The sequence below is a fragment of the Mastigoproctus giganteus genome, chromosome 4 (assembly GCF_048544385.1).
Source record: "Mastigoproctus giganteus isolate SK-2022 chromosome 4, ASM4854438v1, whole genome shotgun sequence".
NCBI classification, from domain to species: domain Eukaryota; kingdom Metazoa; phylum Arthropoda; class Arachnida; order Uropygi; family Thelyphonidae; genus Mastigoproctus; species Mastigoproctus giganteus.
In genome coordinates this window covers 36,865,502-36,880,598 of record NC_143578.1, presented here as the reverse complement: position 1 = coordinate 36,880,598, position 15,097 = coordinate 36,865,502, and the positions used below count along the sequence as shown (strand labels likewise).

The window sequence follows — 15,097 nt, the reverse complement described above, 5'->3', positions numbered from 1 at the left end:
TCGTCATTCCTATATACTTATTACAATGGTGAAGGGAAAGCGACCAATGGAAAATGCTGGCAGTGCTAGGAAACGAAACAAAATTGATTTAGAAATGAAGATGATTAAGAAGTACGAAGCAGGACAAAGCTTGTCATCTATTGCATGGGAATTAGGTCTTGCTGCTTCAACAGTGAATACTATTTTAAAGGACAGTGCGCATGTAAAAGAACATGTTAAAGGATCAACGCATTTAAGATCAAAGGTGATCACAAAACTGTGTTCAGATGCTATATCGAAGATGGAAAAGCTATTAATAATATGGATGGAAAATCAGATTCAGAAGTGAGTGCCCCTGAGTCCAATGGCCATTCAAGCAAAAGCAAGAAGTATTTATGAAGATATTAAGGATAAGTACAATGAATCCTAAGCTAAGTTCGTGGCAGGCAAATGGGTAGTTTAATAGGTTCAATCATCGCGCTGGTTTCCGAAACATTAAAGTATATGGTGAAGTTGCCAGTGCCGATTCTGCAGCTGCAGAGAAATTTTGTGATATGTTGAAAAAACCCTGTATCTCCACAGCCCACAACTTCCGCAGCGGTGTGCTTATCAGCTGGAGAGTTAATTCTGGCAACAATGCTTGAAAGGTAAAACTTGCTGACGTTATGCTTGTCTCCTCTCTCTTTTTGTAGTTTTATAATTTTGAAATTTTTGTAATTTTTCCTGTGCACGAGATAAAAATAATTGAATGAATAATTCTATTTACATGTTTTTCGAACATTTCTTTTTTGCTCCAATCAAATTCAGCGTGCATAGTTGCGAGTGCTGTATAAGCATTTAGGGAAATTCCGAGTTATGTAGAGTTCCGCGGAATGCAACCCTTACTTAAGTTGGGGAGTGGCTGTACAGCAAGTTGTTACCATTAAATTATTTTTTTTATTATCTTTTATAATTTTTTTGAAAGAACATTTAAAAATAGGTCTACAATTTATGCATGACTTCAGACATCTTGTATAATTTTTGTAGGAGAAATTTAATCATATATATGCAAATTTGATTTTTTTCTTATTACAGGCTCAGGCTCAAGCTATGCATTCACAACAACAGGAGCAAGAACATGCATCTTCAGCTCCGCCATATCCTATCCATCCAGGCTCTGCTCCTGTCCCACCTGAGAAGTACTCATCATTGTATCCTGCACTTAATGAATATATGGGTTTGTCATTATCAGAAGAAAATGTTCAGCAGTATATGTCAAATGCTGTAGTTCCTTCTGCAGCAGTAAGTATGGTATTTCATAGCCTAATAAAACTTTATTACTATTATTTGTGACATTGAGGAAGTCTCTCCTTTTTTTTTTTTTTTTGTATATATAAAAAATACATTATGCTTATTACACTAGCGAAGCAGTTGAGTCAGGAATATTTTCAGAGAACCAGAATATTCTCTAAAAGATAATTCTAGACAATTAGTCATTCGTAACTATGACCATCATATATATATATTTATATTATTATTATTTATATTTATTTAAAAAATATTTATTTATTTAAAACAGATAAAATTTTACTAGTCAGAACAGATTAATGCCATCAGAAATGATTTAACATTACATTTGCCTGAGAATATACAATTTAAATAGATATAGCATAAAATGGTACCTATCATGACAAATTAAAATTCAAAAACAAAATTGGCAGTGAATATTGGCAACATACAAAAGACCCTATCAGCCTCTATATAAAGCAAAGCTAATAATAAACATAATAATTCCGCATTTACAAAATACCGAAAATACCAAATTTTTACCAGTTATTATTGAATAAGGTTTACATTGAAGGGCATGTCATCGTGGGGCTAGTGCCTCTCAATATATGCCAGCCTAACCATGTTTATGTTTTACTAAATATAGTATAAATCATAGGATTAAGTTAAGTTGAAATTTGAGTTGATATAAGTTCATTTAATAATAAGTTATCTGAAATTACATTATATGAAATTAACGGCAGACTGGCAAAAAATAACCGCTAGCCTTACAGATAGCAAAAACTAAAATAATTAATTTAAACATTAATTAAACATTAAAAATATACAAGTGTTTCCATAACCAATGAAAAAATTATAACCAAGCGTTTCTGTTACTTAAGAAAAATATACAAGTGTATCGGTTACTTGTGAAAAGCAAAGCTAAGGTATAAACCGATATTGAGGTGAAAGGAATAGAAACAGTACCTCAATCTCCCTCGAATACCCTAATAGATTTTGAAGCATAAGATATTAGAGTTAGATAGTATACAAATAAGGGCAAAGAAAATGAATGTAAACTACTTCGGAAAATTACTGGGGGTGTAAAGCCCCATCCCTTAGCAGGGTTCCTAGTAATTCATTGTGTAAAGAAGCATGTACTTGTAATAATTATTAAATGCGCATTTATATATCTGAAGTGAACTTAAAATTAAAAGTCAGAATAATTAAAATTGCCTGTATCAAGTACCAATAGACAATCTTAAAGGAAAAAGCAATCCTTACCAGTGCATCAGAACTTACAAAAACGTGGATAAATCTAGCAGCTGCAGGAAATGGAAGAAATTTCAAATCTCCCTCTACAACCAATTAAGATAACGGTTCCCTCTTCCTCCAATTAAAAACAATGTGGCCAGCAGTGACCTCTGAACATAACTCAAACGCTGACATATTAATGCTTAAAATTACCAATATCTATTTATGGAAATTTATTTTTTATGTTACTTATGTTTAAAAAAAAATTGAAACATAATTAACAGAAACCAATGGTGAAAAAGAAACCTTAAACCAATTACCATATAAAATGATGAAAAAACACTAGATATTAATACAAAATATAAATTTACAAACAATTAAAAACTAATTCCTTTCCATAGAACAACTATGGGTACAACTTTTTCAGAGTGTAAGACACAGATCAACAGTTCTATGGGAAGTGCCTAATATGTACATATATACACATAAGCTAAATAGAAGACATATGATTAGTATATCCCTAACTTTTTAACCACTCTGTAAGGGTTAATACTTTCATGCCATATTTTCATAGCTGTAAAAACAGCTCTACACAGATACTTAAATATAAATTTAAGAGGGAAATCATTTCTCCTAAGCTTATTAATAAATTCTCTTAGTGAAACTAAAATATTTTTGAGACTACTGCATATTCTAATTAATCTTAATCCTTGCAATACAATAATATTACCATGAATTCTATGGGAGATGTTTGAATGCCAATGTGTAAGGTTAACTGTCGCAAATTTAAAATCTCTACGTTTGTCATATACTTTAGTTTGTATTTTCTCATTTGTAATATCCATTTCTATATATAGAAATGTGGCTGCTAATATACTCCCAAGCTGTAATTCAGTAGAATAAAAAATAGCAATATCCTGTAAAAAATTAGGCTCATTAATAGCAATGAGGTCATCTATATATTTATAAAGTATTGTACTTTTACTAAATTTACTTTCATAGTAATGCAAATACAGATTAGCTACAATACACGAACTACATGCTCCCATAGCTATACCCATATGCTGTCTATATACTGTATTACAATTGATCTTATAGCAATTAAATAAACATAAGTCTATTAAATTGCCCCAGTTTAAATTAAATTACCTTTTTTAGGTTGTCGTGAGATATACTAGTGAAAAGATTTTTAAAGTCATACGTACCGATATGTCTAATTTCCGTAGAATTGGTATTCATGTAATCCAAGAATATACTATTATTTAAAATAATTTTAGATTCCCCTACATTTTTCAATACAATTTTTAACAAATATTCTAGTTTTTTATGTGGTATTTTTACATAACTATCTCTGCAAGAAGTTATAAACCTAAATGCAACAGGGGACTTATGAAATTTAGGGATCCAATGCACATGTGGAAATTTAGTATTAGAGTAGTTCAGTTTTAACCTTTTTATTCATAGCAACCAGTCTCTTGCTGATAATATTACTGCTTATGTCCTCTGTGCTGTTTTAAGTTCTTTAGCTAAAGTAGCAGTGTAAAACTTTTTACAAATAATACCGTAGTTGTTGGCTGCCTTAGTAATGGTAGTGATAATAAATCTAGATTGCATTTCTGATAACTGCTGTTTAATTAACTTTAAATCAAATATGGCCTTATCACCATTTGAACTTCCAATGTATCTGCTTAACCAATGCCTCATGTGCAAGGCAAATCCACACGTGAAAAGCCTCTACAGGTATACTATATTTATATACCAATTTTAGACCAAATTGTATCAGATCAATTCGAATTTGCTTAAATATTTGTTTAACACTAGTCCTAAAACGAGGTCTAAATTTAAACCTACAAGATGACAATTTCCGTAATTCTTCATGTTGAACAATATTTAAGTCTCCTGTAATGATATGCTTATGTTGTATATCCACATAAGATTGATATTCTGGTAAATGGCAGAAGCACAGAGCATCGTTCTCTACACTATTACGCATTATAGCTTCCTCTTTATAATTACAGACTGTTAGACCTATATGGGCTGAAATTCAAATTAGGGAATGATGGTTGCAGGACTGATGTGCAGAAGTTTGCCTTCAGCCAGCAGGTGGTTGATTGTTGGACTTTGCTTCCATCTGTTGTTGCAGATGTGGATGGGTTTAATATATGTATGGAGAGCAGCTAAAAATAAGACACCGCAGTGATGTTGGTAGCAGCCAGTATGATTACCCTACAAAGCTTATTATAGTTTTTGAGATATTTGAGCCTGGGATGCCATTTTCACTGTGTACTACTGCAATTCCTGTGAATATTTCTAGAAGAAACTGTGGCCAATGTTGTGAAAAGACAGAAGAACGAAGGAGGCATGGACATAAATTATTTGCAATATAGTAAATTCCTAATTATTTTAATTTTTTTTTCTAGACAGTAGAAGTAGAGGCTAAAATATTTTACAAATTCATCATCATGACTGCGTACATATTGAATTATTGATGGCAGCCAGATTTTCAGCACCATCACCATGCATTTTTTAATAGTAGCATACAGGCTCGAATGTGCAACCTCCTTACTTGTGCCCAAAATCTATGTGCAAATTATCAATTATTCTTTGAAGAAATTCACAATTTTACTCTTTTCCCCTTGAATAAAGATTCAAGGCTGTCAGACATCTTTACTGGAAAAATTAAAAGAAATTTGTCATATTTAAAAATTCAAACAAATAAAAGTTCTTTAAAATAATAAATTCATATGAAAACTTAGGAACCATAAAAACTGTTTACTTTTTGTTCATATTCATTAATATTAATTTTTCACTTTGTGCACACCATATGCTTCCATTTTATCGTATATTTCTTTTTAACAATTTTTTCTAGAACCAAGTTGCAGTTCCAGGTTCAAAATCAGTTATGGTGGCTCCAGTATCAGGTGGTTCTGCTGGACTAATCAGAGCTCAGGTTAACCATGGAATCAGGGAGGTTATGGTTTGTAAGGATGGAAGTGGCAAAGTTGGCATGAGAGTCAAAGATATTAACAAGGTAGGTGATAGATGTATGGTTATCCCAGCACAGTGCTCTTAATCAATCCTGTGAAAATCAGTACTTGAAGTGGATGGGGAGGGGATTTCTGTAAGAAATAAAATAACTACTAGCTGTACCCATTGCGAAAATTTTGCAGTTGGTAGCAGAGTTTTTCTCTAGCTGTCCTTAAGAAATGTAGTCAGTGTTTGATCGTGAGCAGGTAAGCCAGTACACGTCGAATCCTTTCGTATTTCTGTAAAATAAAACTATTCTTTCTTTTAAAGTAGAACGTGCTAGTAGAGAAAATTGACCCATTCTGTAAAATAAAACTATTCGCAATTTTTATATTTTCACCTGTTTCTGCACATCTAGGAAGAAATATCTTAAATTTGAGACCAAATCGGTTAGGCCTATTATATGCAATGGCTACAGCTAACTGTACCTGTTGCGAAAATTTCACAATTGGTAGCAGAGTTTTTCTCTTGCTATCCTAAAGAAATGTAGTACCTTTGTATATATCAATGTATACATGTAAATGTATTCAGGACCAGTCTTTCAGAACTATCCTAAATACATTTGCAGAAACACGAAAAGGCATGTTTCGTCTTTGCTGCAAGGTATGTTCAACATGATCAATCAGAGTAGCATAGTAGCGGACACGTCTTCTGCATTCTGACTATGACATACTTCTAAATCCTTAAATTACTTACCTTAAATAACCTCAAAACAAAATACAAATAAACTCAAAGTTTATAACGAAAAAAATGAGTTCTAAACGTAATGAATGGCAATAAGTGTATGGGTCTTGCATGTGCAATGTGAGGACATATAGTGAGCAGTGCAATAGAATCGTAATGATTAGTCCTTTCTTTTAAGGTAGGCAATTTAGCAATTGGTAGCAAAGTTTTATTATTATTATTATTATTTATTTTTTTTTTTTTCGTTACAAAGGACACGATTGTGTGAACATGCAAATTGTTAATCAATTAAATAGTTCAAGTGTAAATTGTTAATCAGAAAAAATGCCTTATCAACTTAGACAACTGTTTAACAGTTAACATCTTCCTGTGGCTCTATCTATGAAGTGAATGTTGAACTATTCTTGTTTATACTACAAAACTGGCCCATTCCGTAAATTAAAACTATTCGGAATTTTTAAATTTTAAAAACTTTCTGCACACCTAGGAAGAAATATCTTCAATTTGAGACCACCTCCAGCCCGATCAGTTAAGCCTATCGTTCACACTAAATATATAGATAATTGGAATGGTTCTGGCCAATTTTAAGGCAAAATTATCCTATGTGACAATAATATTAAATGTAAGAGAAACATTTAAATCTTTAACCCATTATTAGTTGCATAAAAAATATTAGCAGATACACAGATGCCTACAAGACCTGCAAAAACTTCTAGCACTGATGGCATTTACAAATATTTTTCGCTAATATTTTTTCCTCCTAGACCAATAATTTTAAATGCTGATCATTTAATTTTTGGAATGATAGTGCCACCATACAACCACTCAGTTTTCACTGAATTTCCAGTAGATGGGAGGAGGATGCATGCAGCAAAAAACATACCACTATGTACATACCAGACATGTCAAGATCTTGCAGCTGTGCAAGATCTTGACATGTCTGGTATGTACATAGTGGTCTTAAGCTATGTGCTGTAAGCATGAACCATTTTGTGAGCTGCATGATGGAAAATTTGAAGTGTGAGCAACATTTTGTTTTGTTATATGATGTGGTCAATGCGGATGAGCACTACAGAGACTGTAGTACTACTCGTACCATGTGAGAGAGATGGCAAAGGTTTACAGAGACAAGTGTTTGAAGAAAACAGCAATTTTCAAGTGACACAGGTGCATTAAAGAATCTGTGCCCGCATAATCACTCGAAAAGACTTGTCAAGAAATGGTTTCTACAAGCGGGTTCATCAGTGATGTAGTAGTACACTATGAAGGAGATTGTTTTGAAAAGAGAGCATCAGCAGACCCCAGAAATTGAAGGTAGGTCCATTGTTGAATAAATTATTGACCAGTATATAAACATTGCAGTGCTAAAATATCATATTCATAATGGTTATTTTTTATTTAACAAAAACATTTTTATAATTTAACTTAAAAATGATTTTTAAGGCACTTAGTATAACCGAAAGAGATTTCTGCTTAAATATATATATATTTTTTTATCTGCTGAAATATGCATTGAAGAAATGTGCAAATATATTTTTTAAAAAAATCTGCTAGAGGTTGTTATTATTATTATTATTATTAGTAGCAGTAGTGTCAAATGATGCAAGAAAGTAAGCGTATATACACTGGAGGGACAGAATTCGTGGGGTCCCTGTGCAACCTGACGCTGTCACCCCTCGTTAGTGGACAAACCCACCTCTTGGCAGGTGTATATTTACACTGCATTCATGTAGACGGTAATTTGATGTCAATATGGATACGCGTTATGAGTTAACAGAGTTTGAAAGAAGAATGATAGTTGGTGCCCAATGCATGCGTCACTGTCACGGAGGTGGTACAGAAATTGCACTATCACCATTCGACAGTATCAAGAGTGTATCAAGAATATGCCATTCCCGGAATAACATCTCATTGTGGACAGTGATGTTACTGTTCATCCACCACCTTTCTCCGCCCTCTGTGGATGGAGATAGGTGGTGGATGAACGTGGCCATTGACGCCTGTCTTGCATTGTTTCAGCCAACCGGAGAGTAACAGTGGCACAAATCGCCGCCGACTTCAACGAGGGAGGTCCCAGAAACTTCACCAAGACCATCAGGCAATCATTAGCCGCAATAGGTTATGGGAGCTGCCGACCCACCAGAGTCCCATTGCTAACACCACAACACACGACTCTATGCCTCAACTGGGTGAAAGGACATCGGCACTGGACCTTGGATGATTGGAGACAGGTATCCTGGTCCGATGAGTCCCGTTTCCAGTTATTTCGAGCAGATGAGAGGGTGCATATCTGGCAGAAGCTGCATGAAGCTATACACCCATCATATCAACAAGGAACTGTTCAGGCTAGTGGACGGTTGGTAATGGTCCAGGGCGTGTTCAGCTGGCACGTGTTGGGACCTCTGATACATCTAGACTCATCTCTGAAGGGTCCAGGTTACATGTCCATCTTTGTAGACCATCTGCATCCCTTCATAGTCATTGTGCATGCACAGGGCAATGGACTCCTCCAGCAGGACAATGCTGTGCCTTCCCACAGAGTCGTGGTGACTAGAAACTAGAATCTTAACCACTAGACAGTGGAGGTGGATATGTGCTCACTGTTTTCTTTTCTGAGTCATGACGAATGAGCCTTTCAGAAAGTGTGAATTCGGTGCATATTTTTATTTTTTTGTTTTGAAGTAATTGTTCGAGATCCAGTCATCCTAAAACTACAAAATTTTTGGCACTCCCTCCACTCGGGCACTCCAGTTTGGGAACCTCTGGTTTACATATTGTTTATGTATACTTTGTATTTGGGTGATAGATTTAATTCACTGTTTAGAGGTAGTTTCAACTTCTCTTTTTTTTTTTTTAAAAAAAAGCTTTTTTGTTGGAAACTAAATTGTATATTCTAAAAAAAAAAGATTGGATTGGCTTTGGATTTTGGCTGATTTGAAAATCAATAATATTGCAAGCTGCTATTGTAATATCACATATCATAGTTTATGTATTTAAAGCTTTCAATGCTCCTGCTACATTTAACGTTGTTATACAAAGAAATGGTGCCTTAAAATCAGCAAGAAAAACTGATGATGCCAACCAGTTAAAATTATTTACTTTATTGTAGGTATAGCTTAGCTTAATTTTTCAGCACTCACCTCAATGAAAAATTAAGCAAAGCTATACATACAATCTAGTCATTACATCGCAGCACATAAGGACTCCTTAAAATATCGAGTCAATTATTTACTTTATACCTTTGAATAAATCTCTGCCACTTAATATGAATCCACTTACCACTCTGTTTTTAGGACCCCATTTAAGAGTGTTAAGCAGGGGATGCTTATAATTATATGTACGCACTAATACTAAAATACTGTATCATATTCATAATGCTAACAGTTATTTATTTAAAATAATATACAGTGGGCCCTTGATTTAACGGACAAAAAAATTTCTGACCTAAAGGAAAAATTTGAACCAATTTATATCTGATAGCGTCACACATCAGACAGCACATCTGTCTGATGTGCAATGCTATCAGACAGTTGTGCTGAAAATTCCTTCTAGTGAAATAAAGGCTGTTTTACTGCTAGATAATGCACTTGCTCACCCTAATACTGAGAGGTTAGTTAGCAGGGATGGGAGAATTAAATGAGTTTTTCTGCCTCCTAACACTACTTCAGAGACAGCTGATGGATCAGGGTATAATTGTTGCATGTAAGAGGTTGTATAAGAAGTTTTTGGAAGAAACAGAAGGTACAAGAGGCACCAGGACACTGCAAATATTTGTATGCATACAACATCAGATCCGCTATCTTCAACTTAGCAGCCACGTGGAAAGATTATGATTACTACCTTGGCCAATGCTTTGAAGAAGTTGTTGTACAACTTCTTCAAAGAAACAACTTCTTCTTCAAAACTGGACTTTAGAGTTAAGGCGTCTAATTTTCGGGACACTCTTCTGAGGGCCGGCAACAAAAATGCAACTGAGAATGATGTAGTAGTAGTGGCATGTGATGCAAGAAAGCAAGTGTATGAGCTTATGCAGCATCAGCCAAAAAAAAAAAAAAAAAAAAAAAAAAATCACACCATTCCCTCCAAATGACTGTCCAGTTCCTCCTTAAATTTATTCAACATATCAACTTCCACAACGACAGATGGAAGTTTGTTCCAGCAATTAACCACCCGCTGGCTAAAGGCAAATTTCCGCACATCTATTCTACATCTGTCCTTTCTTAATTTGAATTTATGCCCCCTTAGATTCGTAATCTGAACAAGTGGAAGGATCCCATCAGAATTCAGCGTGCTCAACCCATTCAAGGCCTTATACACCTCAATCAGATCACTGCGCAGGTGCCTAGTCTCCAGCCACTGCAATTTGCAGAATTTAAGCCTCTCTTGGTAAGAGGATCCCTTCATTCCCCTCACCAATCTTGTTGCCCTTCTCTGTACACGCTCAAGTAAATCTACATCCTTCCTAAAATGAGGCCTCCAGACCTGTACGCAGTACTCAAGGCATGGCCTGACCATTGCCTTATACAGAGGGACAATCACCTCCTTCTCCCTGCTAGCAAAATTCCTATATATCATTGACAAAACCCCATGACCTGCCCTGGCAGCCTGTCTGCATTGCTCAGAAAAGTTCATATCTGACTGCACAATTACTCCCAGGTCTCATTTTCTACCACCTTAAGTGTAGTACCATACAGTTGGTACGTTTCTCTGGGGTTACTTCTACCCATATGCAGTGCTTTGCATTTGTCAAGGTTAAACTTCAGTTGCCACTTCTTAGCCCATCTGCCCAAATTATCTAGATCCTGTTGCAGTAGCACACTGCCATTACTGGCATTAACAACCCTGCAAACCTTTGTATCATCTGCAAACTTCGACATTAAGCCTGATATACCTTCATCAATATCATTGATAAATATACAAAACAACAGTGGACCTAACACAGAACCCTGTGGGACTCCACTAATAACATTAGTCCAAGAAGAGCAGCACCCATTGATTACCACCCTCTGTCTTCTCCCACTTAACCATCCTTTTATCCATTGTAGCAACTTACCCTTAATACCATTCTGCTCCAATTTGTACAATAGTCTTCCATGCGCAACAGTGTCAAAAGCTTTCCTGAAATCCAAATATATGATATCAAAATTATTTTTTGCATCCAGTTCATTTGTAACCACATCATAATATCCTATCAAATTTGTCAGACAAGACTTTCCCTTAACAAACCCATGCTGTGTCTGAATTATTGCTGCAACAATGGTGTGGAACAGTGTCTCAAAAATGAAGGTGATCTGGGCTATCAAATTTTTTCTGAGGGAGAGATTGCAGAAAATGTTCTTCGTGGAGAACAAGAGGACGATGATGATGACAAAGACGAAGAATCAGTTGCCCTTCATCCTAAATTGTCTGTTATAAGACAACATGGTGCCTCCGTAGCCAGGTGGGCAGGAGCAGCAGTGCATAGCACACGCTTCTTGATTAGACAGGGGTTCAAGCCCTCGACCACCAAATACGGAGGATGCAGGAAGGTCAGGGAATGACCACCGCATATCCACGGAGCAATATGGCCTTTGTTGCTAATGCTCTTAAAAACCAAATAACAACAGCATAAGACAACATCATACATTATATTGAATCATCATCAGACCCTGATGTGCTTCCTTATTATGAACATTTTATAGAATTTCAATCTACAATAATAAGGAAGCAGCACCAAGGTGTAAGGCAACTGAAGCTTGATGTCGTCTTCAAGACCAATTCATCAACTGTATCTGTTTCACCAGAACTCTCTACCAGCAAGGAATTAACACCTCTCCCTCTATATGATAGTTGTTTCTGACTCTGAAAATAGTGATTCTTTCAATTAAGTTAATATTAATATTGAATATTATGTATCTTTTTTAACGTTTTTTGTATGTTTTTATTCAGTGGAGTTTTAAAGTATTTTTTTTCCCTCTAAAATGGATGTAAATGAAAAAAACTAACATTGAAAATAACTTTGTGTGAGCTTTAAGAAAAAAAAATTTAAAAAAAGTGGTGGAAACACTCCATCCATTACATTGTATAGTTTTTGACGTGTTTAATTAAAATAAAGTTTGGTCCTTGCCGTAAATTTATTTTTATAATTTTAACAGATGTTTTAGTGGCATGTATAAATTACTCAGTGTACATTATAATAATATTTTATTCATACTTATACATTTTAATACATCCTGTACATTGTAAGTTTGTTATTAATATATGTTTTTAAAATACATTTGATTTAACGGACTTTCGCCAATAGCAGACACCCCTTTCCCCCAATTAGTCCATTAAATCGAGGGTATTGCTTGACTAGTCTAAATGTTTAATTTTTTGTTGTCATCAGGGTGTATTTGTCGCATTGGTACAAGCTAATAGTCCCGCAGCCATGGCTGGTCTGAGGTTTGGGGATCAAATCTTGCAAATAAATGATATTGTTGTTGCTGGATATACTGTTGACAAAGTTCACCAGCTGATCAAGAAATGTAATCCTGAAAGGATTATAATGGCTATTCGAGACAGGTAAGCGGAATTTAATTCTTTGTGTTATATTTGTTACTTATAGTTAGTTGAACTTCTCAAATCCAGAAATCTTTGTACTTGATCTTTGCTGAATCTTCAGATTTAAGGTGGTCATATCATAGTCATAAAAAAAAAAAAAAAAAACTGCAAAAAATATTGCATTTTTATCATGCAACTTATTTTTAACAGTGCTATACAGTTTTTCTTTCCCTGTTTGTTCTAATGTACAGTAGATACTGTGCAGTAAAATGAAGTATTTCACCTTTGGAAAGAGAAAAGCAAAGTTTGACATAACTGGTTCAACAATGACCCAATATCAAGAATCTTAGACAATACAACCTTTTCTTTCAATAGATATTTCTTTCAATTCAATAGATTTACATTTTGAAAGACACCTTTATATTTTCTAAGTTATTTAATAATCTTTCAAAGTGGCATGTGGATGAAAATTGATAGGTTAGTGTTGTTTACAAATGCCAATCTAAAAGTTCTAAAAACATTCTCTAAACAGTAAGCGTATTTACAAATTGTTACTTCAGTGTAATGCTTCATGTATGAATCATGAAATTCAGTAACTGTGCATCACTTATTATCACTGAACCACTAACCTTGTTCAGATGGCAATTAGACAATCCCATGGCAAAAAAAAAAAAGGTGTGAAATCTCAATCTGAACTAAATTTTCTGATTTTTGGATGATGGGATAATGGATTTCTGGATTTAGGAGGTTCCACTGTACTTAATCTTTTGTGCTGCAAACGTTTAATCTAATGATTAAATATGATTTCTTTTGTGATAGCACTACAAAAAAAAAGTTAATTTAGAGTTATGCAAGATCGTCTGACACAATTTTAATAATAATTATTCCATTATATAATGCTGTTATACAAAGAAACCTTAATCTTAATAAATAATATGCATAATTTTTTTCTGATTTAATCACAGAAGGATATGTTTTAAATGTAAGTAATTAACAATTTGTAAAAAAGACACTTCTTTGCATTAATTATACTGGTTTATTTTGGAAATTAACTGAACATTAAATAATCAGTCATTTTGGTGGGACTACATACCTTCATCACTGATCAACAATTTCGGTATAAATTATTTAAAGGTCGGAGATGTCATTAAATTAAATGCCATTAAATTAAATCTCCAACAATGTACTTTATTTATGGATTGCCAAATCATGAAATAACTGCTTACAGTTATAAAATACCAGCAGGTATTGATGATCATATCACAGTCAGTGCTACTCTTGTTGGGATCAAGGAATGTTAAACTGTGTAAACTAAAAATGTCTGAATGTGTCTGTCCAGGTATCTAGACAGACATGAAAATTGCTAGATTAGTGGATCAGCTGGAACAAAGTATATGGTAACTTGAAGATGATTGAGTGCTGGGGGGGGGGTTGATTGACCTGTTGGAACCTGCTGTTTGGTTGCTAATCGGATTGATCTCCTTCATGTTGATGTTTGTTATGGACTATATAAAACTACTGATGAAGGTACACATTAAATTTTTACAAAATAAACCACTTTAATGCAGAGAAGTGTCCTTTTGCCAATTCATAATTTTGTCATGATTTATAATTATAACTATTCTAATACTAATATTATTGAATACAAATTTTAATTTAAAATAAAAGTTAAATTTGTATTTATGACCAGATTGGATAATTAGCTATAGGGTTCCCTCTAAGCTCTGTGGCTGTACAGCGGATTTGGAAGTACAATGCACTAAATTTTTGAGCATAAACTGCATTCCGAAATGCAGCCAGACAGTGCCGCACATGGATCTGAGCCTTCTAGGGACTCCTTTTCATGAAGGTTTCTCATATTTCTGTCACATTATATTTATGTTAGGAACTATATGTATAGGAAAACTTGGAAGAACTGCAGAAAAAACAATTTGGAGAAATTGTACCTCCAATCCTCACTGATGTTAAAGGGTGTATGGGAGGTGTATAACAATTATTTTCTGATTTTTAAACTCTTCTACAATTGTATAACAATTATCTTTAAATTGTTGAAACTGTCAACTGTCTTCATAAAAATAATTTTTGTATTTGTAAAATCCATTTAATCTAATTTTCCAATTCATGTATAATCATACATTATTATTAATTATTATAATCGTTATTTTTGTATGGTGACCCAGCTGTGCACAAAGTGATACTCATCCCATGCACTGAGAAAAAAATTAAAGGGAACTGTAGTTTGTTGGTTGGCTAGTAGGTTTATAACCAATACTTCTGTTTCGGGTAAAATAATGGAGTCACTGGTTAAAGATGCATTGCAGGATCATCTAGACAAGACTGCAGAAATAATTCAGACACAGCATGGGTTTGTTAAGGGAAAGTCTTG

At 34.3% G+C, this 15,097-nt stretch overlaps 1 protein-coding gene across 2 annotated transcripts in view; it reads left to right on the top strand.

The window, feature by feature from the left end:
* Nucleotides 1–15,097, top strand: part of LOC150086624 (syntenin-1-like) — a 70,788-nt gene that overhangs the window by 32,450 nt on the left and 23,241 nt on the right. The window contains exons 3-5 of one of the 2 annotated variants that reach the window (XM_090372641.1): nt 1,054–1,257; nt 5,348–5,509; nt 12,557–12,732. In XM_090372641.1, coding sequence (XP_090228767.1) covers nt 1,054–1,257; nt 5,348–5,509; nt 12,557–12,732 — 542 coding nt within the window. Of the gene's footprint in view, nt 1–1,053; nt 1,261–5,347; nt 5,510–12,556; nt 12,733–15,097 lie in introns of both variants that reach the window. The other variant, XM_090372640.1, reaches the window with a different exon arrangement.